The 24,508-nt window shown below is 52.0% G+C and overlaps 1 protein-coding gene across 1 annotated transcript in view; it reads left to right on the top strand.

Moving 5' to 3' along the window:
• MTMR14 (myotubularin related protein 14) overlaps nt 1–24,102 on the top strand; it is a 30,405-nt gene extending 6,303 nt beyond the window's left edge. The window contains exons 4-18 of the mRNA XM_026052643.1: nt 439–499; nt 1,093–1,215; nt 1,713–1,786; nt 3,702–3,772; nt 4,339–4,413; nt 6,786–6,852; nt 7,563–7,648; nt 7,762–7,838; nt 8,068–8,104; nt 9,564–9,634; nt 10,260–10,309; nt 10,537–10,675; nt 13,462–13,638; nt 20,415–20,570; nt 23,847–24,102. Coding sequence (XP_025908428.1) covers nt 439–499; nt 1,093–1,215; nt 1,713–1,786; nt 3,702–3,772; nt 4,339–4,413; nt 6,786–6,852; nt 7,563–7,648; nt 7,762–7,838; nt 8,068–8,104; nt 9,564–9,634; nt 10,260–10,309; nt 10,537–10,675; nt 13,462–13,638; nt 20,415–20,570; nt 23,847–24,024 — 1,442 coding nt within the window. The 3' untranslated portion in view covers nt 24,025–24,102. The remainder of the gene's footprint in view (nt 1–438; nt 500–1,092; nt 1,216–1,712; nt 1,787–3,701; nt 3,773–4,338; nt 4,414–6,785; nt 6,853–7,562; nt 7,649–7,761; nt 7,839–8,067; nt 8,105–9,563; nt 9,635–10,259; nt 10,310–10,536; nt 10,676–13,461; nt 13,639–20,414; nt 20,571–23,846) is intronic.
• The last annotated feature ends 406 nt before the right edge of the window (nt 24,103–24,508 follow it).

Here is a 24,508-nt window from a genome sequence, read left to right as displayed (position 1 = left end):
AGTAGGGCAGCCTGATGGATTTGGGGTATTGATCCTCTCAAATTGAGGGTGAGAATAGGATAAGTAAAAGTTGTTGTTGCTTGACTGATCATCTTGAATCCAAAGCAGCTAATAGTAAGTGTACCAACTTTGGGGAAGTTTCTTTGGGGGCATTTTGGGTGTCTGGTATAAGGGAACTGAAACTTGACTAAGAACTGCACAGCATTGTCAGGGTGCCCTTCCACTTATCAGTTATGAGACTGACCTGCCAAGATAGCCTGAGGTCTTCTGCCCTTTGCAAGGCCAAGGGAAGGGTGGGCTGCATTAGAAAACAGGGAGAGGAAATACAGAGGAAAATTGAGACCCCCAAACTATGGCTTTCTAGAGACGTGTGTGTTTGTAGGGCATGGGAATTGAATTAGTTTATACAAGTTTTAATTATTAATGTCATCCTTGCAGGGGGTTCTGACGATGCCTGGGCAGATGCAGAAGACATGTCAGAGGAAGACTCTGCATTTAGGTTTGTGCATGTCATGTGGAGAGAAGGGCATGGACCAAACGTGACTGGCTCAGGCGCTTAATGCTGCTCCTTCCTCCATAAGCTGGGCCTTGGAGCAGGCTTGAAATCCCAGCCACTGAGCTGGGAATCTTACTTTACTTGCTTTTGAAAAAGAGCCTTTCCTTACGTGCTTGAACGTGCTGATGCTAAAGGCCAGCTAGACCCAGTGTGACCAAGGCTTACTGATCCCCTGCCAGGGAGAATGGTTGGAAGATGTCAGCCTGTTAAAAAGGCCTCTGAATTATGCACAAGTGTTTACTTCGTCAAGAAGCAGATCTCCAGGCTGGAGAAAACTTGTTTTCTGTAGAAAAAAAATTTGTTTATGTGCTTGTTGCTGTAGAAGAGAGTGATGTGGGGGGAGAGACTCTTAAAGACAAAGTCTGCAAATACCAGTTCATTGTAGAATGTGACCCTGAGCTTGGGGACAAGGCTCCTGCTTCAGGCCTTATGGCTAGAAGCAGTTTGAGAGGCGCCGTGGCTGCATCATACAAGCAGGCACAGTGCCAGGGTGAGTGTTTGGTGCTGATTTGGCTGTACCTTGTGCTGTGTTGCAGAAACGCAGACTCCCAGCTCTTTGACAAGGTCCGAGGACATGACATCAAGCTGCTTCGGTACCTGTCTGTCCGATACATCTGCGATCTGATGGTGGAGAACAAGAAGGTGAAGTTTGGCTTGAAGTGAGTCTGGATCATCTGTTTTTCTGCAGGCTTTGCATTGCGGCTGGTAGCCCTCATTTGTGGATGTTTATTGGGCCTGGAAATACCCTGCAGCAGGGTTAAGAGCTAATCAGTGCTGTAAAGAGAACGCCAAGGTTTTAGTCCAAAGAAAGCATGAGCAAAGGGGAAGATACCTGCTCTGCTGTGTTGTCCTCTGCAGTCTGAGTAGGTTTTCTCTTCACAGCTTTAGATGACGTGAAAATTTCAGAAAGGGGAGAGTAAAAGACCCCTCCATTGGTATATGGAAACAGAGAGGTGCTTCATCTGGTATTCCTCTTGGAGAAAAGCTGAAGTGTTTTTGTCCCATGCCTGTCCATCTGGGTTTGGATGCTCAGCTTGTGTTCCTTCCCCCTTCTGAGTTGAGTCGTAGCACAAGGAGATGCTGAAAGTGGCTTTTTGGGTGGCAGTGTCTGCGTAGAAAACACTGTAAATGTCTGCTGTTCGCTTGTCTTGTGCAGTGTGACGTCTTCTGAGAAGGTGGACAAAGCTCAACGCTACGCTGATTTCACGCTTCTCTCCATCCCATATCCAGGTATAGGACTGATGTCCAGAGGGACTCCAAGGGACAGGTGACACTCTATTTCTGGGGACTGGGAACTACCTGGGTGTGTGGTGAGACGACTGTGGCTTGCTGAATGTTTCCCGTGCTCCCTCTGGAGGGGAAGGCTCTTTTAAACTGAGATTAGTACCCTGGAGCTGGAGCCTCTGGCAGTGTGAGTCAGCATTAAGCACTCCTTGAGGTGGCAAGAGAATTTCTCAGCAGTTCTAATGAATTCAAGCACAGAGAGATAGAGCTGGGTTTAAGATAACATCCCTCAGTAGCCTCTAAAGTATTTCATCCTTTCCCATTCCTGCAACTGCAAACCTGATGCAAAGTATATCATTCAAATCAGCTACATACAGCCCCAGTTCTTGAAAGTATTTCCTAGCCCAAGTGATGCAGAGAGAATCTCTGTAGTACAGGAGCCTGCAAAGTGTGACCAAGGTACAAGCCACTCCAGTCCATCTCCCTGGTTTTATTAGTCCTTCTAGCAACCATCACCGGGTCATTTGCTGTGCTCTTAAAGATGGGATGAATATTGCTGTCCAATATTACTGTGATATGATTGGGTGTGAAACTGCTGCAATTCAGGTCTGCCTGCAAACAGGACCCTCCCAACTCACTCCCCTTGCACAAAAATATACAGAGCTGAGGGAAAAAAAATAAAGCTGTTATGGATGCTCCAAAACCAGACTTCTTAGTTACTTGTGGCCCTCAAACATTTCAAAGATACTTCTTCATTTCTACAGAAATTAGGAACAAATCAGGAAAAAAAAATAAAGACTCCTGTTGTGTTTGCTGTGCAGATAGAGACCTATACATTAAAAATATTACTGCTTTCTGTAGCAAATGTCACAGATATAAGTAGCTACTGATTTTCTCAGCAAACTGAGACCACACATCGCAACTGTTTGAGTTGCCTGTGACTTAGAGGGTAGGAATCATTGCGTTAGATGTGTGTTGGTAATACGGACACCCAGGAGGTTCTGTGACGTGCCCAGCTCTTGGGAGAGGGGCTTCGTGCAGCCTGCAGGCAGCTGCAGTGCTAATGATGCTGCTCAGCTGTGACTAAGTGGCTGCAGTTTGCAGCAGAGATTTCAAATAGATGCTCAAGAAGAACAGGAGCCAAAAGACACAGACTTCAGCAGGGCTAAGCTAAACTTCAGCTAACCCAATTGCAAAATTTAGGAGATGGAGAAGCTTTTTTCATTTGAGGACTGCCATTTTATTTTATTTTATTTTATTTTATTTTATTTTATTTTATTTTATTTTATTTTACTTTACTTTACTTTACTTTACTTTACTTTACTTTACTTTATTTTATTTTTCCCTACATTTGCAGGCTGCCTCAGAAGCTGTTTTGCACCTGCTTCCTACAGACAGGGCAGTCCTGATGTTTGAAAGAGGAGACTTAATATGAGAAAAACCACAGCCACCTCTGACAGTGTCTTTCCTGTTACCTGCAGCAGCTGCTCTGTGGAATTTCACTTTCCCCAGCGTTCTGCCAACACCTTCACTTGCTGATTCCCTCTCAGGCGGGATATCAAGCTGATTGCCCAGATCTGTGCAAAAGTCAGTGGCCCTGGAAAGCTCAGGTCATTCCGTGACACCTGCTGCTTGGGAGGATGTGAAACCTGTGTCTGGGCCTCCAGATTTATTGCACTTTTGGAGTTTGCCCCTGGGCTGCTGGTTGAGTGTGCTCCCTGCTGAGTGCCGTGGGTTGTTGCTGCTCAGAGGCCATGCTGCCCACAGCCCTCATTACTGCTCTTTGCTTCCCACAGGCAACAGTTTTGATTATTTTGATGCTTTTGGTGCTCTTTGCTGCTAGCACTTTCAACACCATAGGGCAGTTGACTTGTTTGGTATCAGTTAGCTAAATGGTTATTCATTACTTCTTTTCTTGCAGGCTGTGAATTTTTTAAGGAGTACAAAGATCGGGATTATACAGCTGAAGGTCTCATATTTAACTGGAAACAGGTACATGTACATTACAAAATGGAAAGCTATGGGCTCTAGTGTGTATAAGTCTTGTCTCAAAGAATTCCTGAGTTGTTCGTATGTTACTTGCTTATTCCTAATCACAAGGAGGAGATCAGCAGGAGAAAACAGATAGTGAATGTGCTAAATGACTCATTCATTGTAAAAGTCATATGCAAAATAGATCAATATCCTGAACTCCAGGATGCTCAACCTCTCATGGGAGGCATGAGTTACTCCTGTTTTTAGTATTGATGATATTTCTTTGGTAGCCTCTGTTCTCATTTTTTTCTTCATATCTTCTTGCTAGAGGATGTGGTTGAGAGAGCAGAAACAGCCCAGTAGGAATTAAGAAACTAAAATGTTTTATCTGTAGCTTTTTGTGTCCCTAGCAGTGGAAAGCTTCTGTCATCCACTAGCTATCCCTTCTTAAAAGTGGGAGTTACTTCTTGTTGCACGTTTTTGCATTCAAAGATGCTTTGAGATAATTTCTCTTAGATATACCATTTTGCAGTTGTTTTCTAGTTGTGACTTTTCTCTGACCAGTTATGTCTGTTTTTTTGCAGGATTATGTAGATGCTCCATTAAGCATCCCAGTCTCTCTGACCCAATCTCTGAATATTGATTGGAGTGAGTACCAGGTGAGGAAAGCATATGTCTCTGTGGGAGGTTAGAGGTTCAGACATGAAGGATCATTAAAGATTTGAAATATGACATGTCACCATTGCTGTATTCTGCCTCACTTCATGCCAGACCACTGGGAGAGAGGCTGCAGAGTTCACTGTTCAGAATAGCAGTCTGTAGCCGCTTGCATCTGACAGTCCATTAGGGAGACACATCATTAACAAGCATAGGGAGAACGACTCGGTCCAGGAAATGTTGTTACCTCTTCACAACCCTCTTAGCTTAGGCATGTGCCTCCAGTGGACAGATTTCCTTGGCTATGGAGAGTCTTGAGGAAGACCTCACCTTTGCCTTATGTGAACAGTGACCTACAAACTAGGCGCCTTCTGTCATGGATGTGCAAAATGCCTGTTCTATGATAGAAAATAGTCAAATATGATTTACTGTATCACATTTTCATAGCTTATGAGCATGACAGCATCACAAAGTGAGTGAACTCTTTGCCTGAGCTTGGAGGCTCACCTTTGTTCCTCTCTGAGCACCATCTTACACCACAACGGCGATGAGTGTGCTCATTTTCACACGTCCATGGACCTACCGCTGTCCTCTCCCTGGTCTTTTGAGGTTTTGCAGTGATTGACTCCAGTGCTGTGTAGCTGGAAGCACTGCAGAACTAGACGGGCCTCCCAGTGCTGGGGCCACCGTTTCTCAGTGATGAAAATAATGTTAAAACGATGGTCTAAACAGAAGGATGGAAAAGTAGCTTGCAGTGTTGAAGCAGAATGGATAAGACCATATTTGCTTATGACTAGAAACTTGTTCACTAGAATGCTGGTGTTTTAAAACCAAGATATCAGTGTTTTAAGAAGCTGTAGTTTTTTAAAGGTAGGCTAAAAATTGAAGAGGATGTAAGAAATAAATGCAGAAATGATCTGAGGACTGGAGAAGGTGCTTGACTCAAAGCTAAAGTTCTCGGTCTCTTTAGCTAATCACAGACGTGATGGAGAGTTGACTTAATTGGCATCTAAGTACCTTCATAGGGAGAAAATACTAGTTCTAAAGCACTCTTCAATCCAAGGAAGGAAATTGTGTAGGAAACAATATCTGCAAGCTGAAATCAGACAAATGAGAACAGCAATAGTGCATGTTATTTTTGAGGGTGATCTCTTAGAACAGGCTGTCAGAGGAACAATAAACTTTGAAACAGATTAGATGCTTCTCTGGACAGAGTTATTGCCAAGTTCAAGCTTTAGGCTGTATATGAGGCAATTGCACCAAACATTTTGGTCTGTAGTATAGAGATCAAACTGGATAATTACATGATTCTTTTTGTCATGAACATAAGATTGGGTTGAAGTGGGCAGATAAAAAGACTTTGGAATGATGTGTTTTTCTGCCCCTAGGCACAGTATGTTTCCCATTTCCATACTCCTCTCCTGCTCTGCAGGCTTCAGGGCAGGGTGGTATGTTCTTTGTGTGACAGCAGTCTAAAGTGCACATAGACATACACAGCAAGCTGTTCTGCTTTTGGGAGGCAAAAATGATTCGCGCAATAATTGTCACGATGAAATATTTGACCCTCTCCTCACTTTATCCTCACTAGTGCTATCCCGTTTCCATTGCCGTGCTCCTGGCTCTGAGGAGATTCTCAAAATTCCCTGCATCTTCCCATGACATAGCAGTTGCGAACAACACACTTGGCCTTGTTCTGCTCTTTTCTCACCTGCACAGGTGTGAAATATCTGCCTCTCTTGTAGCACTGAGAGTCCCTAGGTTCAAAGCCCTTCGTTGCTGCTGCTGCCTGAGCGTTACTGCACAAGTCTAGCACCCCTGAGGAGCTGCTGGAAGCGGGGCAGCCCTCTGCAAGCAGCCTGCTGCAGCTCTTTACCTGTGCCACTCCAAGAATTTGGGGCAGGGTGCTGCAGTGGGGACAGACTGCTTACCTGCTCAGCCCGTCGTGCTGCTTGCATCGCGTACACAGCCGTAACGCTGAGCCCTTCTGTAAAGTGTGTGAGTGCAGGGGGCTGCAGAACCAGGTCAGTGCTCCTCAGGTGTTCACCAGCTCGGTTTGACCTCTCAGAACATCGTCTGCTTGGAGCTGGGCGGTGTCAGGCAAGCAGATTTTGGGCCCAGCTTCCCTCCAGAGGCTGTGGGGCTCCTGCCAGCAGCTGATGTAGGCAGTAGAAATGGATTTTTCCCTCCTCTCTCATCTCTTGTCCTGAGGGGCCTGCTGTAGAGGATGGGAGAGCGTGCCCTGCCGAACATGGGCCATGGGGTTATCTGTGCTTAGCTGCTGTTCTGGATAGGGAGGTCAAGAACATGCCAGGCACTGAAGTGCAGAGCAGCCTTCTGTTGTGAACAGACCCTTGTCATTTCTGTTTCCACACAGAGCTGGGACCTCGTGCAACAAACACAGAACTACCTGAAGCTGCTGATCTCTATCATCAATAGTGATGGTAAGGCAAGCTCCTTGCTCCCAGGTCTTATTAGGTATCTAGTTATGATCTTTTGTTATAGCCACCTCAGTTCAAGCTAAGCATATATCCCTATGCTGGCATCCTACATCCCTGCTGGACACTGCAAATTATACCTAGACCTGTTGGAGAGATGGAGCTGTGGGTGACTTTGGCAACACAACCCTGCAGCAGACTCTCCTGAAGTTCCTGTGTGGAAAAACACTGGAAACTTTCTGGAGATCCTGTGTGTGCCCCTGTGCCAGTGTGTATCAGTGAGAAGGGAAAATTTGCTTTTCGCTGGTGGTTGGATTCTTCTGTCCTCTTAGTGAGGCTGAAAATAAATGCTAACTTGGCGTGGGTTTCTCTCTGATATGGGGATGGAAGGTGGTAGTGGGTTGCAACTGGGCGATGTATGTTTTAGGAAGCAAAGTGATGTTCATAACCAGTGACTTTGTGTCCTGAGCACCTGTCAGAACTAGGAGAGCTCATCAGCCAGGGCTGCTGACAGCCTAGGACAGTCTGAACACGGTGCTGGCTGTCACCTCCAAGGCAAAATATTGTGGCATGGTGGATGAGCTCTGCTTCTGCAGCACAGAGGGGCTGTAGGGATGGAGAATAGCTTACTCCTAGAGATTTACCAGAGAGAATGGGCATTATTCCTGTTAAAAGTCCATTTGTTTACTTCTCCTTTCTATTCCCACATGAAACAGATGACAGTGGACTCCTGGTGCACTGTATATCTGGCTGGGATCGAACTCCTCTCTTCATCTCTCTGTTACGCCTCTCCTTATGGGCTGTGAGTATCTAGCTGATTCCCTGTCTTGATTCCCCGGGGCATTTCCCAATAGATGGACTCCAAGTCCTTACCTCCAGAGCTGCTGCCTGAAGGCCGCCTCATTTGCCTTGCAGGATGGGCTGATCCATGCGTCCCTGGAGCCGTCTGAGATTCTCTACCTAACAGTGGCCTATGACTGGTTTCTTTTTGGGTATGTACCCTAAAGTTTCTTGTAACTCTGCACAGCAAGGGTGAAGTAATTGGGTTATCTTCAGTGTTTGCTCCCAACCAGGGATGTGTATTTGGGCTCTCACCAAGTTGCTGAGCTGTGACCAAGAGGGGCTGGTGCGTTTTCTACTCTGACTGCTCCCCATAGCTTGTGCTGCTCTGCTAGTTCTGACTTCTGGCATGTGACCTCTTTCCCTTGCTCTCTTTCCCAGGCACATGTTAGTCGATCGACTCAGTAAAGGAGAAGAGGTGAGTGTCTGTTTGGGGGCAGTGGCTGAGCACAACTTTCTGTTTCCTGGATGCTTGTTTAGGTAGCAGCATCACTGTGTGTTTCCTGATAGTGCCAGCAGTCTGGCTGGGCTCTGAAAAGAGTGTTCAGATGCTGGAAATATGAGGTGGGAGCCTTGTCCCTGTTAATTCCTCTGAGGTGTGAGTATGCTTTCTGTCGCAGGGTACAGTCTGCCTGGTGAGTGTCAGGTCTGGTGCTTCTCCTCCTGTTCCATTAGTGTTTAGACCCATGGTGAAAGGGATCTGGGATCTGGATCCAGCTCAGCAATGAGAGGGGATGCTTGAGCTTCCTGGGAGCTTGGAAATAAAGCTGCAGTCTTGTGTGCTTGTTGTGAGTGGCAGCCCCCAGCTTAGGCGCTGCAGCCGCGCGTGGCTTGTCACCACAGGGACATGGAGCAGCGTACATGGGTTCTAGAGTGTGTCTGTGGGGCTGTGCATAGATGGGTCTGGGAGGCCGTTAAGATTAGAGGGACTAATTGTGGTCAAATCTTCCACTGCTTAACAGCGAGTAATGATGCTCTGATGGCTGCCATACACTGCCCATCGCTTTTTGATAGGGGTCCCAGATGGGCAGTTTGTCTAACCCTATTGCTAATCCTATTTCTAATCCTCCATTCCTCAGACTCCCTAGCGAGCCCCAGCCTCTGAGCAGTTCTGCACCCTTTGCAGAAGGCAGAGCTGGGTCCCTGGCCTATTTTCCCTCCTTTGAAGGTTCTGGATCCCATCTTAGTGTCTCTTCCCCCATTCACTCACTCCCCAGAGCTCTGCTGCCTCGTGGGTGGTGGCTCTGCCCGGGTCCGGTGCTCGCTCTGAGCCAGGCCGGGTGGCAGTGGCTGGAGTGGGGCTGTGTGGCTGCTCCAGCTCGTGTGGTGCCTGCAGCAGGAGCACAAGGGCTCTGCCCTGGCCACGTCGCTGGGTTGGCAGGGGCACAGCCGGCCGAGTGCTGCAGAGCAGCTGGTGCATGGCAGGGCACGAGCCTGGCACTGCAGGGGCTGCAGGTGCTGCATGTTTTGCAGGGATGCTGCTGCAGCACCGAGGTGGAGCATGCAGTTCTTCCAGCCCAGACCTGACAGGGTTTGCTGCTTGCTGGAATGTATAGGCAGCTGCTGGGGGCCCGTCCTTTTTCCAATCAGTGTCAATGACATAAGTGCCCTCTCTGTGCTTGTGGCATGCATGCAAGACACTAGTAAGGAGCCTTGTTATACACTCCTTTCTGGGCCTCTCTGTGGTGGGGAGCAGGGTCTATTTTACATGCAAGGCGAGGCCCAGGATGAGATGGGGGCAGCCCGTGACATATCGGAGTCTGGTCGCTGCAGATTTCTTCCTATCTCCTCCTTGCCAGCACCTCCCTGCCAAGATAAGAGGCTGCAAGGAGCCTCAGGTTCATCCCTGAACCGCTCTTCTCTTTCCCTTTGCTCAGATTTTCTTTTTCTGCTTCAATTTTCTGAAGCACATCACCTCTGAGGAGTTCTCTGCTGTGAAGTCACAGAGGTAAGGCGCCTGTGTCTGCTGCTGCATGGGCTACAGAGCCAGGGAGCTCGTTAGTGCTGTTCCTTTGGGGAGATGGAAGCCCTGGTGTCCTGGCCCAGTTTTCTTTAATTTGTTCTGCACTCTGAAGGCTGCAAAATGGTGCCGAGGCTTTTGAGGTGCAACGTTGTGCTCTGAAAATTGCCCAGGCTGAAATGTGCTCTCTGCTTTATGCCTGTCCGTGGCTGCCTCGGCACGGATGAAGGCGCAGGTGGGTGCTCTGGCTCAAGCGGGCTGCACAGCAAGGTCCATCAGCACTGCTAGGGGGAGCAACGTGGCTGCTTTTTAATAGACATTAAATGTTAGCCCTGCTTATTTTAGGAGGGACATAAAAGAAACATACCCCACCCTAGAGGAGGCTTCTAACTCTGATTGAACACACAACGGCCAGCAGCAACCTGTTGCAAAAAGTATGTGGGCTGGAATGGTTAGAGTAGAGTTGGATACAACACCCTGGCCCCTCTCTCCTGCCTCTGCACAGCTGATTTCCCCCTGGTCTGATCCCGTGTGACCAACAGAGATGTGGCTGTGGCCAGACTGCACACAGTGCTGCAACGTGGCTGAGCTGACCCTGTCTTTCCTTCCCCAGAAGGAAGAGTTTGCCAGCTGGCTTCACCCTGGAAGAGATCTGCATGCTCCGTGAGTGCAGCTGCTGAGCATCAGCCCCTCTGGGTTGATCCCTTGGGGCTGGGGTTCCCACTGTGAAGGTGACCACAGGTGAACTGTGCTGCCCGTGGGATATGGCAAGAGTGATGTCCCAGGGCGAGGGAAAAGTGTAAGGTTCAAAGGGAGAGGAAGAATCAGTTAATCCAAGCTGGTCTTCAGGTCATTCTGCCTCTCTCCTTTTTTTTGTTGCTGTTTTCTAGAGCAGAGAGATCGAGGCAGCACCACAAGTCTGAGCAGTGACTTCTCCCTGGGGCTGGAAAGTTCCCCTGGAGCAGCTGGGAGCTTCACCTACGAAGCAGTGGAGCTGATGCCAGCAGGAGCACAAGCCCAGGCAGCATGGTGAGGAGACAGTCACTCAGTGGGCTGCACAACAAAAGGGGTAGGCTCTGACCACGGCGGAAAAGATACCTCTGAACTGCCAGCTCTCTGGGTCTGCTATGGGCTCCCTGCAGTGGAGGGAGGAATTTGGCTCTCGGAGGTCCTGCTGCAGCTTGTGCTACAGAACTTCTGCACCAGGAACTGGAGACTCCTGTGTTGATGCAGGGATGTTGCTGAAGTTTGTCCCTTGATCTGGTAGCAGAGCAAGTTTTGTTGTTGTTTGTTCTTGTGTATGTGTTTTGTTCTTGGTTTTTTTTTTTTTTAAATACCATCTTCAAAGTTAAACACAATTAAATTGTTGCTGGATTAAGTTTAGAAGCGCAATAGGGAGCTAAGCAATAGGAAAAGGTCGTTTGGTAGCAGCCTCACCTGGGAAAAGCGGAGACAAAAAGCTTAGATGCTTTGTAATGAGGCTTAATTAGTTTATGGAAGAGGTTATACAAGGAGGTGTCTGCACTAACAGCACGTGGAGTGGATGACCAGGGACCCCTCTAGACTTGAGCACCTCTAAGAGCACATGATGTGTGAGCTGAAACCAGGCTGCTATCTGGAACGTTGCCCAGAGATGCTTCTGGGAGAGAACGTGAAATTCTGAGTGTTTCCTGTTGCTGAAGAGTTGTATAGGACTTCCCAAGGGAGCCAGGGCGACTGCCTGCAAGCTGGGCCGGGGAAGGTGTCCCAGGTGATTCTGCTGCTCTGGGACAAGCTCCGCTTGCTCATGGAGTTTCTGGTTCCGTGTTTGGGGATTTCAGAGCCCTTCTTGAGGGCTGCCCCTCTCAGTTTAATTTTTCACTCCTCTCCCTTAGCACATGTGAAGATGCTATTTTGTGTTGCAATTATTTTAAATTAAATCTGGGTTGTGCTGGAGGCAGCTGGAAGTCCTCTGGGACTGAGGAGCCTGCAGCCGTGCTCGTGGCAGCGGCTTTCCTAAAGCACAGTAAGCTTCAGTTTATAAAATACTGAAGAACAAATGGACGATCTTCTGCAAAACCACAAAATAAAGGTGGGGAGCCCCAAACTGCATTTGTCAAGTGGCCCTTGCAGAGTCCTCTAAATGCACAGAAGCTGCTTGAATGAAGCAGGAGAGTGGCCACAGCAGACAGAGAACTGCTTTCTGCTTGCTTGCCTGCCTACGGGGTTGGAACCGGGAAGCGTTTTCACTGTTCCGACCCATGTTCTGGAGTGCTCAGGCCCTACACACTGGATCCTGCAGCATGATCTCTACGAGGTGCAGGGTGGCTGGAGCACTGTGGGAGAGATCTGCTGTGCTCGTGTGTGCCGGGGCCTCATTTGGGGATGTTTTGTAACTCGGGTTTGTTTGCATTCCTGTTGGCGACAAGGTTATTTTGGGGTTTCTGCAGCTACCAGGGTGATGGTTTGGGCCCACGCTGTGAGCTTGAGGAGGGGAAAGTGGTGAGCCTTTCCATGAGAACTTTAGGGCCTGGGTGCGTGTATTTTACCTCGGGCTGTTGTGCCGGTGCAGCCTGGAGAACAGGTAGCTACAGCCACGACGGTCGGTGAGCAAAGCTGTGCGCGCTGTACGCGGGGAGGCGAGAGGAGATGGGTTTCGTTGTGTTGTCCTGAAAACAGGTGGGTCAAGGCCTCCTTGCGTGGAAAGGCATTTGTATTTGGGCTGTATAAGCTTGTCTCTGCAAGCCGTGCTTGGAAATGTTGGCAGCTATGATAACATGAGATGAATAATGTGTGAGAGAGGCTGTGGTGTGATGTTTGAGGGTGGACGTACTTTGAGAAGGGAGGGAGGATATAGCGCTTCCCACTGTACAATGAGCCTGTCTTTAGCTGTACTTGCTGACAGCCCTCAAGATCTTGATCAAAGCCAAGGTGCCCTTTCAGATTTCAAAAAGAAATGATCTTTTTTTTTCCCCTTAGGTTTATGTTTGCCTTAGGTGTCCCTGTTTATTTGTGTACGCAGGCAGATGTCTGTGCTTTTGGAGGGGGAGAAATTCCTAGGGCTCTTCAAAAAATAGAAACTATTAACGTTAAGGAAGAGAGCCCCTCTGAACGTGGAACAGCACCGATGTGAATTAGTCCCAAATGTGTGTACTTGCTCAGGATGTAGCAGGAGGCACTATGAGCTAAGATGAGGTGTAGCAATGGGCAGTGAATTGGATGTGGATCCGGCTAGAAAAGAGGCCAGAGCAGTTTGGGGCTGTCAGCTCAGAGACAGGGAGAAGATTGAAACACATCTGCACGTGGGGTGGTTGTCATGAGCACGTAGTCAGAAACACGGTCAGTGGTGCCCGAAGGGAACCAATAAAAGAGGAAGCAACATTGGCTTGGTTGTGTCCCTGACACCCTCCTCAGGGCACAAGAATGCCCACCTGGGCTGAGCTCCGTGCTGGTGTAATCCGTAGAGTTTAGAGTGGGTTGAAATGGCCTTTTCCTGCTGAGAAGCCTTTTGCTTGAGGCGTTTTACAGCTAGACTGAACGAAGAAATTGCTGTATGTGCGTGGGCTGATGCATTCTCCTATCTCTGATTTCCAGGTCATGTGGATGGATGGTGATATGGTGATCCACAAAAGAATGGGCTAAGTTGGGTTGAGCGCAGTGCACCAGCATCACCAAGCAGTTACGCGTGACTCGTGCTTCCCTGGGAGGGAGGAAAGCAGGTTCAGTGAGCAGGAGAACTTTGTAGCTGCTAGGATTAAGTCTGGCCTAATGTGGAAAGGCTTCCTGGTTGGAACATGTGGGAAAGAGCTTTCTCACGCAGGTCGTCCATCCCGCAGGAGGAAGAGCTGTGCGTCGTCGCCGCAGGCTGTGCTCTGGAGCCGGGCACCGCAGTCTGAGGACAGGCTGCTTTCCACAGGGATGGCCGAAGTGAAGTCCTCCAGTTCCTCCTCATCCACACACTCTGATAACTTCCTGAGGCTTGGAAGTAGCCCGCTGGAGGTGCCCAAATCCAGGTGAGATGGGATGGAGCAGGGCGTTTCTAGCAAAAATAGCGCCTGGCAAAGAGAGCTGGCTGCATTTTTGTAGCTCTGAGGAGCTTGGGACACGTGGGTTTGTAAAACTTGAGACCAGGAGGCCAGTTTCTTTCTAGCCTGACCTTACGTGTAGCGCTGGCCGCTGAACACAGGAATTCCTGTCTTGGCCCACTTGGAGAAGAGCTGTGCTGATAACCTGCTGGTGTTGGTTCTGCCTGTCCCCAGTGCATGCCTCCACCCCGCCAGGTCTGGCATCTCTGCGTGCTTGGGTCGTGCAGCACTGTCACATGCACCCGCAGGGACATAAAACAGTTAAGGGCTGTGTGGGAGGCAAATCATCTCAAGCCAAGCAGACCCCACTCCGCCTCTATTCCTGTCTCCCTTTCCATCTGCTAACCTTCCTGACACCACGGGGTGGAAAACTCCAGGTGCCGGTGGCAAACAAAGGTAGAATCCGCCAGGAGCAGGCTGAGTGTTGGAGAGCACAAAGGATTTTGGCCGGGAGGCTGCGCATTCCCGCTGCGGAGCTGGGAAACGGGGAGCCTGGACCTCAGCCGGATCTCATGCCCTAACAAAGGACGCTCTGGCACCCTTCCCAACGCTGGTGCTGTGGTAGGGCAAAGCGGAGCAATGAGCTGGGATAGGGGGAGAAAGAAGGGAGCTCGTGGCGCAAGCGCAGTGTGTTTAGGGCGACAGGGGCTGAGAGACTCTTATCTAAGAGGTTGCTCTCAACAGCTTCAAACACTCGTGTGGTCTCTGCAGGTTTGCTGCTGAGTCTTTTTCTGGCGATTCGCATCCGAACAGCCACTAGCAAAACATTATTGCTCTCTTATCACATGCAAAACGAAGTGACAAACAAGTAAATCATTGAAGATCTGTAGGATTTTCTTACCAAACCAAGTTTCTTGATTGCAGTGAAAAATCGCTCGCTGACAGTTTTCAGAAATGATGTTAGCTGTTCTCCCTGAAGAAAGAGAGAGCAATAGGATATTGCTAGAGCTCACCTCTGTATTCTGTCCACAATGAAACGAGTCTCCAAAGAAGAGAACAAAACACCGAGAGTGCAGCTTATCTGGGAGGCTGCTTTTGTCCAGAACATTTATGCCACTAATGTAAGCCCTGTGTGTGGTCTCATGCTGTCCCAAAACCTAACAGCGTGTTCAGTGCCGAGCTGCATAAACTGCCCGGGAGCGACTTTGCAGCAGTGCTGGGGCAGAGGCTGTTTATAATGTGCCAGCCAGACTCCACTCTGCAAGAGCAAGGAAAAGGAAACAGGCAGAAAAGCAGGGGGACACGGTCCTGGGACCCAGCACCGGTAAAGCCAGCACTGTCCTGTTGTCTGGATGTGACATCTTTCCAGGTTTAGAGGCTGGATGGAACAGGCAGTTGTAATGTGGGTCTCCCAGGGTTTGAGGCAGCAGGTAACCATTGTGGGGAAGCTTGTCCTGAAGCCACTGTCCCTGAGGCTGCCCCTTCCTTGCACCCAATAAAATAATCTCCAATAAGGAGTTAGTCTTCTGCTATTACAGTATGAGATAAATGTTCTGTGTATTCCACTAGGAACATTCTTTTTTCCTGACCTTTACACTAGTGTCTACCCTTCAGCATGTGGCAAAGTCACACTGGTCCATCTTCAATCCCTGTTGACATTTACAAGCCAGGCACTGTGAAAGGCTGAGCTGGAAGAAGGTGCATAAACAGGGAATGGGGAATAAAAGGGACCTCCTTGGAAGGTTTGAGATGAAGGGGATGGAGAGGAAATAAGTTGCGAGGCCGAAGTAGTAAAGTTAGCTGTATACGAAGATGGCTGGTGTGGGATGAGGATTACGTGCGCACTTGTATACTTGTATACTCTGGTGTCACTTGCATTTCCTCTACTCCTCCCTGTGTGCAACCCAGAGGAAATAAGCCCGGAGACCCTGCAGGGAGTGGGTGGAATTGTCAAGGCAACGGCTGAACTGAGCTGCTTTTTCAAACCAGTCTCCTGGCATGTTATGCTCCTTTGCCTTGTGGTTCCCCACTAGATCAGCATCAACCAGACTGGTCTGTGTCCTACTTAGTTTCTCTGGATCAACATTGGGAGCAGTTAGACTGCCTGAGGACTTGGAGCAGTGCGTTGCCTTGTCAATGGTGATATGAGTTCCACCTTTGGAGGCTTGAACATGGGTTTTGTGTCCAGGGAGGAATGGATCGTGCCATGCCACTTGTTTTGTAGCGAGAGAAGAGGTACAGCTGTGGTGAAAGGAAGGAGTTACGTTCTCTTCCTTCACCCTTGAGAAATGGTGGGACTAGGATGGAGACTGGTGCACGGAGACTAATGATACCAAAAATATCTTCATCTTGATGGTGCTGTTGCAAGTTAACACCCTGGGCTCTCAAGATGAAGAAACTACTGTACTTGACTTTCTAATCTTCTGGTTGTGTGGCCATAGCAACAAAACACTTAACCACTGCAGCAGCAGTAAAGGGGAAAAAGGTTCCCTGTGAAATGCCAGCAGGCAGCGTTGGGGCACTTCACTTGGCTGTCCTCTCCATGCGCTGCCAGGCACGGGAGCTCAGGAGTGAAGAGGAAAACAAGCTGTATTAGGTGAGCAGATTCCTGGGAGGAGTAAGTGGGGTGTCCAAAAGGAAAGAGTTGCAAATGCCAGGTCGTGTAGTGGGATCCAGGCCCCTCTCCTGAGCAGACCATGACAGTGATCTGCTTCTGCCTGTGTCTCACCAGGGTCTTCCAAGTCCTGCTCTGATTCGGGGGTCCTGGGTGCTTATAAGTGCCTGGGTCAACCTTGTCAGACAAGGCATTTCAAAGATGAATTTGTACCTCACACTCTCAAGAGAGTCTTTCTAGCTTATCCCAATGAAATGGTAGTATCTTATCTGAGCACAAACATATGAAGATAATGCATACGTTATTTGCACAGCAGGACAAGGTGATTTTTTTTCTGTAAACTGGGAGCTCCAAGTACAGCAGCTTTAGCTGTAGTGCTTTAGCTGCAACCTGCCTGTGAGAGGGTAGTGGCCTGCAAGTGATGTCCTGTGTTTGCATTTGCCACTAATGGCCTGTGTCCCATGACACTGCAGGAAAGCCCGGTATCTGTGTCGGGGATTTAGCGTGTGTTCACACATCACTGATGGGGATTAGCAGCGGGATAATCTGCTTGAATGTGCTTTTGCTAAGTCAATTAAATAAAACCCAAAGTAGCATGGCCTGAAGAGTGGAGATCTACGGGAGTTAAATGCCAAAGGATCCGCTTTGGCCACCAGTCAGAGAGCTGCCTCACTGGAAGGGCTGCAGATGGTTCGGATGTGGCTCTGGAGGGAGCACAGCGAATGCCACGAGGGGCAGAGAAGCTGCTCTCCCTCGGCTTTGGGGTGTTTGCTTTACAGTGCCAAGTGCAGGAGCTACACATCTTGCTCCGTATATGCACCTGCCTGGGAAGTGGATCCGCCAGCAGCGAGCGTGGCAGAGCGAGCACGGCAGGAAAGGAATCGTTTGCCACAACGATCGTTGATCTTGCCACAACACGGATTTGCAGCACTCGGCTGGGCTCGCGGCTGTATCACAAGCAAGACGGGTTGTACACACAGAGGCCCAGGCTGTTACAGCGCTGAGCTGGGGTGTCGAGAGCTGATGAGGCTCCAGCCAGGGCTGGCAGGACAGCTCCGTGCCAGGGCTCCCTTGCCAAGCGTTCCCACGCAAGGTGGGAAGGACTGACCTCCTTGCCAGGTGGCCGCCGTCTGTCTCGCCTCCAAAGCAGAGCCTCTCCTCTAGCACCTGGCTGCTCTGATTTGGAGAGCTATGCCAATAGTTAATGCTTGAGTTTGAGGCACCAAAGACGTGCTGGCAAGTGAGCTGTTTCCCAAGTGGTCCTAGGTATGTGGGAATACTGCAGGTGAGGGAGGGCAGAGCAGGGCAAGATGTGAACCTGGCTCTTGGGCAGTTGGCCACTGACTGCCTCGCATATTAAGAAATGGAAGGATCCCCGCTTGCTGCTCTGCCTCCTGTACTGGCTCTCCTCTGGTCTGTGTGCTCAGAAATGCTCTATTCTGTGCAGCGTGTTGTATGGGAAGCAATGACCTAATTACAAGGAACCATTCCAGGCTAGGAGTTGCCAGTTTATGGCCTCATAATGGTCCTTCCTCGTGTGAGGGAACAGCTTGCGGCTCATCTCTGTTTTGCTAATCTAATTTTGTTAATCTTGCACTTTTGAGGGAGTCTCTTCCCACTCGTGGATCTGAAGAGGTGGGCGTTTGAAGCTTGCTTTCATTCTCTCTTTCCGTTTGCCATTAAATGTCTTTGGCAGATGCATTGATTTGAAGACTTGATATCTTTTCTAAGAACCCTACCGGTTTTGCTGTAGCAGTCCAGCTGTTTCTCGAGACCCTCTGCACTGCCCTGACAACGAGACAGTCTCTGACATGGCTGTACTGCATTGCAAAGCTGTTCTGGTGGGCTTGAGCCTCACCAAAGCCTTTTTCTTGGACCTCTGCAGCAAGACTTTACTAGAAGCCTTCAGGCGTTACAGACAGCAGTAACAGTAAAATGTTCAGCTCTGGCACTGGCTGGACTGCACTGGGGTGCCGTCCACTTGGAGACTGAGTCGTGGTGTGAAGCCCAAACTCAGTTTTTAAGAAGCTCTGCTGCTGCTGAGCAGGACGCTTGCTGGAATCCCAAGTGTGTGGCCCCTTTCTGAGTGCCAGTAGATTTCCCATCCGTGCCAGCCTGACCCAGCCTTGGCTCTGGCTCTCTCTGGAGATGAACGTGCTTGTTGGTTGTGACACTTCCTCGGGAGCCTCCCTTGAGAAGGTATCAGAGTTAGAGGGGAAGGCTGCTGTGTGTCTTTGCTGTCTGCACTTAGATGTCTGAGCTTGGACTCATTGCAGAGTAGGTCAGTTTATTCACTCGGGCAGCAAGTGTTTATTAAGCAACCTGGAGGTGAGAGACACAAGTGGCTGCCTTGAACTCCCGGACTCCTGTACTGTTAGGTTAAATGTGATTTGACTAATTCTTAGCTGTCTGGACCGGGCCGGAGGAGAGGATGGAGCAGGGCTTGCTGTGCAGCAGATCTGAACTAGTGGATTCAGTCAAGTGATCTCTTGGGCCTGTGCTTTGGGATGGGGCTCCCTGCTGATCTCAGGGTGGGCTAGAGAGATGGAGAGCCTGGCAATATTGTTGCTCTTTCATGGACAGACGTGGAGAAACAACAGACAAACCAAGTGCTGTTTTGTTGTCCCTTTTCCCCTGGCTCGTGTCAGGCTCCTCTGCCTGCCCTGTAGTCAGTGTGTGCGGGCTGCCTCTGTGACACCCTCTGCACAATCCTGTGCAGTTCTTTTTGCAAGAATGGTTTCTCCCTAGTGATGCTGAGGACTCACAGTGCCTGTCTGAACAGGCTCATCCATCAGGCCCAGAACAAGAGCTGTGCAGGGCAGGTGAAGCTCTGCTTTGCTGCCAAGTGCTTCCAGAGCCAGCACTTGTGCACCGTCCCGTTACCCGCAAACTGCAGCCGCGGGAGCATCAGCACTCCCATACAGACCCAACACATAGCGAGCTCGCTGACTTGCCATTCTCTGCTCATCCATCCAGCTGCACCATGTTTCCCATTTCTCAGACTGGGCTGTGCAGGTTCGGGTTGGGCTCGGAGCGCGGGAGGCTCCCGGCGCCCTGTGGCAGCCCCGCGGTGGGAGACGCGGTGTCCCCGCCGCGCGCCGCCCGCAGCTGCACTGCGCCACTGCTATTCTTAGCCGTGAAGGCAGCGGGCGAGTACCTGGCCTGGTGGAGCTGGAGCTGCTGCACCACGCTCTCGGAGCCGAGCTCGGATAAATTATCCACAGCATCTGCATGGGGTGTAATTGAGTAGCTCAGCCACAGGCTGTGCTTCCAGCTACGTACGCTTTGCTGTGCAGCAGGGCGCAATAATTACTTGTTCCCCGGGCACCCAGGAGCTCCGGGTTTATCTCAAGTGGCTATGTGCTTCTCCTCTGAGATTTCTGAGGGACTCCTCACATTCACACGTCTGCTGTACTGCTGCTTCCTTTCCTGCTGGGCAGCTGCCTGCATCGAACAGCTGTCCTTCCCTAGGTTATTTTTCCTGTAGTAAAGATGTTTTGTGTCCCGACTTCTAACCCAGTCCGTTCTTTGAATGCAGAAATCGGTGGGTGCTGGGGTGAGTGGGTCCCCTGGGGCCACCTGGTGCAGGGACTTGCTCTGTTCAGAGCTGCTCTTAGTGCCTCAGGAAAGACCTGCTTTGTAAGGGACCAAGGAAAGGGCCCTTAGACCTTTCTCCTTTGGAGAAAGATCTTCCTAAACCATCCCCACAACCACGCAAGTCGCTGCTTTGATTCTGCATCAAGCCTTGCCCTTGCACTGCTGGATACTTAGAGCTGAAACAAGCAACCGGTGACTGCTTCTCATATAGCACTTGATCCATACGTGAAGGGATTTGGGGAAGGATGTGCTGTTGCATCTCGCTGCTGGGTTTCACCATTCTGCACGGCCCTCTGCTTCTTGCTGCCTTTGTCCTGTCCCGCTCGCCGTGGACTTTCTGCTTCATCAGCTGCAGCCAGCTTGGCTTTCCAAGGAGCGGCTGGGCTCGGGGCCGAGCTGGAGCTGCGTGTCGCGCCCCGGTCCCGGCGCGTCGAAGCAGCTGGCACGGGCGCTGCTGGCGCTCGGCCCGGCACGGGCTGGCCCCGGAGCTGGCGAGCGGCGTGTGGCCGGGCCACCCGACTGACTGCACCGTCTCCCTCTCTCTCTGCCCCAGATCGGCCGACCCTTCTCTGCCCGGATCTTCCGTTTCCACAGACTTTGGCAGCTGGCAGATGGTGACAGGTTGTGGCAGTATTCGGGAGCAGGCAATGCTGAGCGCGGACGCCTCTCTCCCTTGCAGCTTCCCGGATGAGGTCCCTAGCGCTTGCCTGTAAGTGTCTCGAACGCAGGATCCTCCCTGTGAACCTTGCAGCTTTGGCACTTCGGACATGCCAGGGAGCCCATAACAAGCTCTCCTGTCTTCCCTCCTTGATGCTTTCTCCTCAAAAGTGCTCTCACTGGCCGCTCTTCGCTTACCCTGAACTCTGAAAGATATTTTTTTTCTGTTTAATTACAAGGGTGCTTTGCTTTCTATAGGAAGGGGTCTCTCCTCCACGAAGACACTGACTCTGGGCATAACTTGCTGAATTTGGGGGAGTCTACTTGCCAAGACACGGCTTGGTTAGCCAGGCTCTCTTGCTTCCTTACGGATCTTGCTCGTCTCCATCTCCCGGCTGGGTTTGGATCCGGGTGGCAGTAACAGGGCTCCCTCCTTCGCTCGCCCCGGCGTTTGTCCCGCAGCAGCATCGTTTGCGGCCGCTGCATCTGGGCGGCGCAGAGCAGCGCAGGCCCCGCGTCCTGCTGCGTGTTGCAGGGCTGCTTCTGCAACAGGGCTGGGAGGCCAATGTTTGTTTGCAAGCAGAAAATCACCTCTGTGGGGACTTGAAAGACAGGGGATGTGCTTTAATTGCAGCTAGAGGAGAACCTTGGCTTGTGCCTCCCGGCTGCAAACTCCCAGTCAGGAAACTGTGAAGCAGCAGACGGGGCGCTGCCGCCAGCTCGCTGTTCTCGAGATGTGCAAGCGATGAGTGTTTGCAAAGCCCTGCACCGAGGGCCAGCAGGAGCTTTGGAGGCAGAGGGCAGGAGGTGCGAGAACACAACATCCCCCTCGGGAGCAGCCAGCTGCCCTGGCTCGGCCGCTCGCGTGGCCCTTTGCTCCCGCTGAGCAGAACAGGAGCTCCCACGTTGTGGTGAGGTTAGGAGATCCGTGAATTAGCCGGTGGAGGAATGCTGAGCGATGTCTGGAAGGTCCCAACAACGCGACATCCGTCTCCTCCTCCCACGAGGACAGCCGTGCTCCTCTGGTGGGTGTTTGGAGGTGCTGAGGGAGCAGAAAGGGGGGCTGAAGAAAAGCCACCTGAGGCAGTGAGTGCTCTGCCATGCCGAGCCCTGCTCTGCTGATGGCAGCTCACAGCCAGGGAGGCTGCTCTGCACTGCTTGGACTTGAACCGAGTGTCAGAGCAGGGAAATCAGCAGAGAGAAATACGATTTGAAGCTGAGCCGGTGGACTGCAGTGACATGGGATCTGGACTGGGGGGTTGGCAAAGAAGGAGCTTCTGTGACTTACCGGTCATGTGGTGGCTCTGCATCACGGTGTGGAGCGCAGGCTCTTGCAATTCAGAGCCTGCCTGCTTGGGACAGCCAGGCTCAGTGGGAGCTTCTGCAGATGCGAGGAACACTTTGCCCTGCAAGGTCTCCAGTGAAACTGTGAAAGTGTCGCTGTGCTCTTGGGCTGGAGACTGCTCTGTCACAGGTGCTGGGGCCAGACTGATACTTTGGAAGCATCTCCAGGATGAAGAGTTACTGAGGATAACACCTTGGGCCTGTCCCAGGGCTCGGATTCTCTCTATTTGTGCATCAAATTCCTTGCTTAGGAGCCCGTGATGGTTTTATCCCAATTCATTGCAGCCCAGACCACTGTGAGCTCTTGGAAATTAAATTCTGTTTAGGTTCCCACTCTATAGCTCCTGAATCGGTGGCTTGCCACGAAGGTGTGCTTTTCACAACCAGTTTCCCCGCGCTCCTGTGGGGCTGGTCAGGATTTGCTTGGAGCCGTGGCTTTGACAGTCTCGTCTCATCCATTACCCCTAGGTGAAGACTGGAGTGTGCAGCTCTGGGATGCGCAGCAGGGCAGAGAGCCTCTGGTCTCGCAGAGAAGCTGCTTTGCCGTTTGAACGGCGCACTGAAGCGGTGCAGCTGGTCTGCAGGGCTTCCCCGTGGCGCCCGGCCACGGTCTGCGCCTTGCGCCTGCGCCCTTGCCTTTCTTATGATCCTTAAGGTAACTTGAAGAGCTTAAGCAGAGAAACCAGGAGCGTGAATAAAGAATCCACGCTGCACACAGGCGTGAAAGCCAAAAGATGCAGAACCAAAGCCTGGTGTGCACCCTGCCTTAACCTCTGCCTGTGCTGCTCCAGATTCTTGGATTCCGGGTCCAAGTCCTGCTTTAACATATAGCCCGTTTCTCAGTGCTAGCAGTTCCATGAGCTCCACGTTTTAATTAGGTTGCCAAGAAGCATCTTCTTCTATGTTTTGATAAGCTGCCGTTTTGCTTTGCCCTCTGCCTTCTCTTGGTTCGCAGCCCGTGTGAACAGCGGCGCGGTTGGCCGCCGCGGCGTCGCTGGCTGTTTATAGGCATCCCACCATCTCCCCTCGCTGCCGTTTCCGGCCCGGAGCTGGTGGCCGTGGGTGGTTAACACTTCATTCAAATTAGCTGTGCCAGTTTATAGGCAGCCCAGGCACCGGAGAGATGAAAGAGAATACTCGATGGGGAGGGTTGCGCTGTGCCCTTGGAGTCACCTTTGAGGAACGTCTCCTGCTCCCCGGGAGCTGCCGGCGTGCCGGGGAGTCGCTCTGCGAGGCCCGGTTGAGGCCCGAGCGCGCGGAGCAGCGTCCTTTGAACCCCAGGGCTGCTTTCTGCCTCGCGCTCGTCTGAAACGCTGCCCTCGCTCCCGTCTGCTCCCCCAGCCCTGAGCGGGTGCATGGATCAGATGGAGAGGAGAGCAGGTCCTGGGGGACGCCGTGGCCTACTCTGCGTGCAGCTCTCCTGCTTGCACAGAGCAGCCTTGCTGTGGAGCAGAGCAAAACGTCACCCGGCGCTCCTGCTCGCGGGGCGGGAGCTCCTGGGGGCTTTTGTCACCTTGTCCGTGTTGTCCCCAGGTCCCCCCAGGGCTCTGTGCTAGCTCAGGTTGGGCCAGGCTGGGGGCAGCGTGTGCTGGGAGCAAGGGAGGGTTGCAAAGAGCTTGGAAGCAACCATCCAGACAACACACGTGTGGCTGGACTGCACCTGGGACCGCGTGTGGAAAAGGGGCAGAGCGGACAGGGGGGCTGACATCAAGCGGAGCAGGCTGGGCGAGGGCAGCGCTGTCTGTAGGAGCCACGTTGTGCCAAGGAGTGGGGTAGGAGGGGGAACAAGCAGTGGGGAAGGAGGAGATCCAGGGGAGGGAATCAAAGGGCCGGGCACCGCAGGGCTGCCCCGGCCTCCCTCTTGGCAGCGGCTGCGGCTGGTTCTGTGGGGCAGACCGCAGGCCCCTGTGTGTCCTGGGGAGGGAGCAGGGGCTGTGGCTGTGGGAGGGGACGCGTGCGCTGACCCTCTCCTTGTGTCCCCTAGGCTGGTGTCGGCGAGCGAGCGCGAGGCCCGCCTGGACGAGGTGCGATCCGCCTTCCTGGCCAGCTACAGCCGCACCATCGGCCTCAGGGCCGTGGCGCCCAGCGCCGGCGGCGCCATCGGCGGCCTCCTCGAGCAGTTCGTGCGCGGCGTGGGACTGCGCGGCAGCAGCACGCTCTGAGCACTGCCCCGGCCCCACGGGGCTCCGTTACACAGCCGGCCCCGGCGGCTCCACAGACGGCCCTGGCGGCTCCCCACATCCCGCACGGGGCCCCCATCCGCACGGGGCCCCCATCCCCGCGTGGCTCCGGCACCGCGCTGGGTGCCGCTGCGGCCGCCGGTGCGCGCGGCGCCGCCGAGCCCTCGGTGCAGTAAAGACCCGTGCAGTGCCCTGCGTGCCTCGTGTGTGCGCCGCGGGCGGGGAGGGGGCGCCGGGGGGAGCCGCTCGCTGTGGGTCGCTATAAATAGCGCGGCCCACGCTCCGCGAGCGGCGGCACCGGAATAGCAGCGCCGGGGGGGCGGACGGGGCGCCCGGCGGGACGGGGCCGCGGGACGCCCGGTGGCCGCCGCTACGGGACGGGATGGGATGGGACGGGGACGGGGACGGGGATGGGGATGGGGCCAGTGTTCGGGCCCGGGGCCCGGCCGGGCTGCCCGAGGCGGGC

The sequence above is a fragment of the Nothoprocta perdicaria genome, unplaced genomic scaffold (assembly GCF_003342845.1).
Source record: "Nothoprocta perdicaria isolate Ctin4 unplaced genomic scaffold, notPer1 scaffold_9, whole genome shotgun sequence".
NCBI classification, from domain to species: Eukaryota; Metazoa; Chordata; class Aves; order Tinamiformes; family Tinamidae; genus Nothoprocta; species Nothoprocta perdicaria.
Note: the sequence above shows the minus strand (reverse complement) of the source record. Positions and strands in the feature narration are given on the sequence as shown.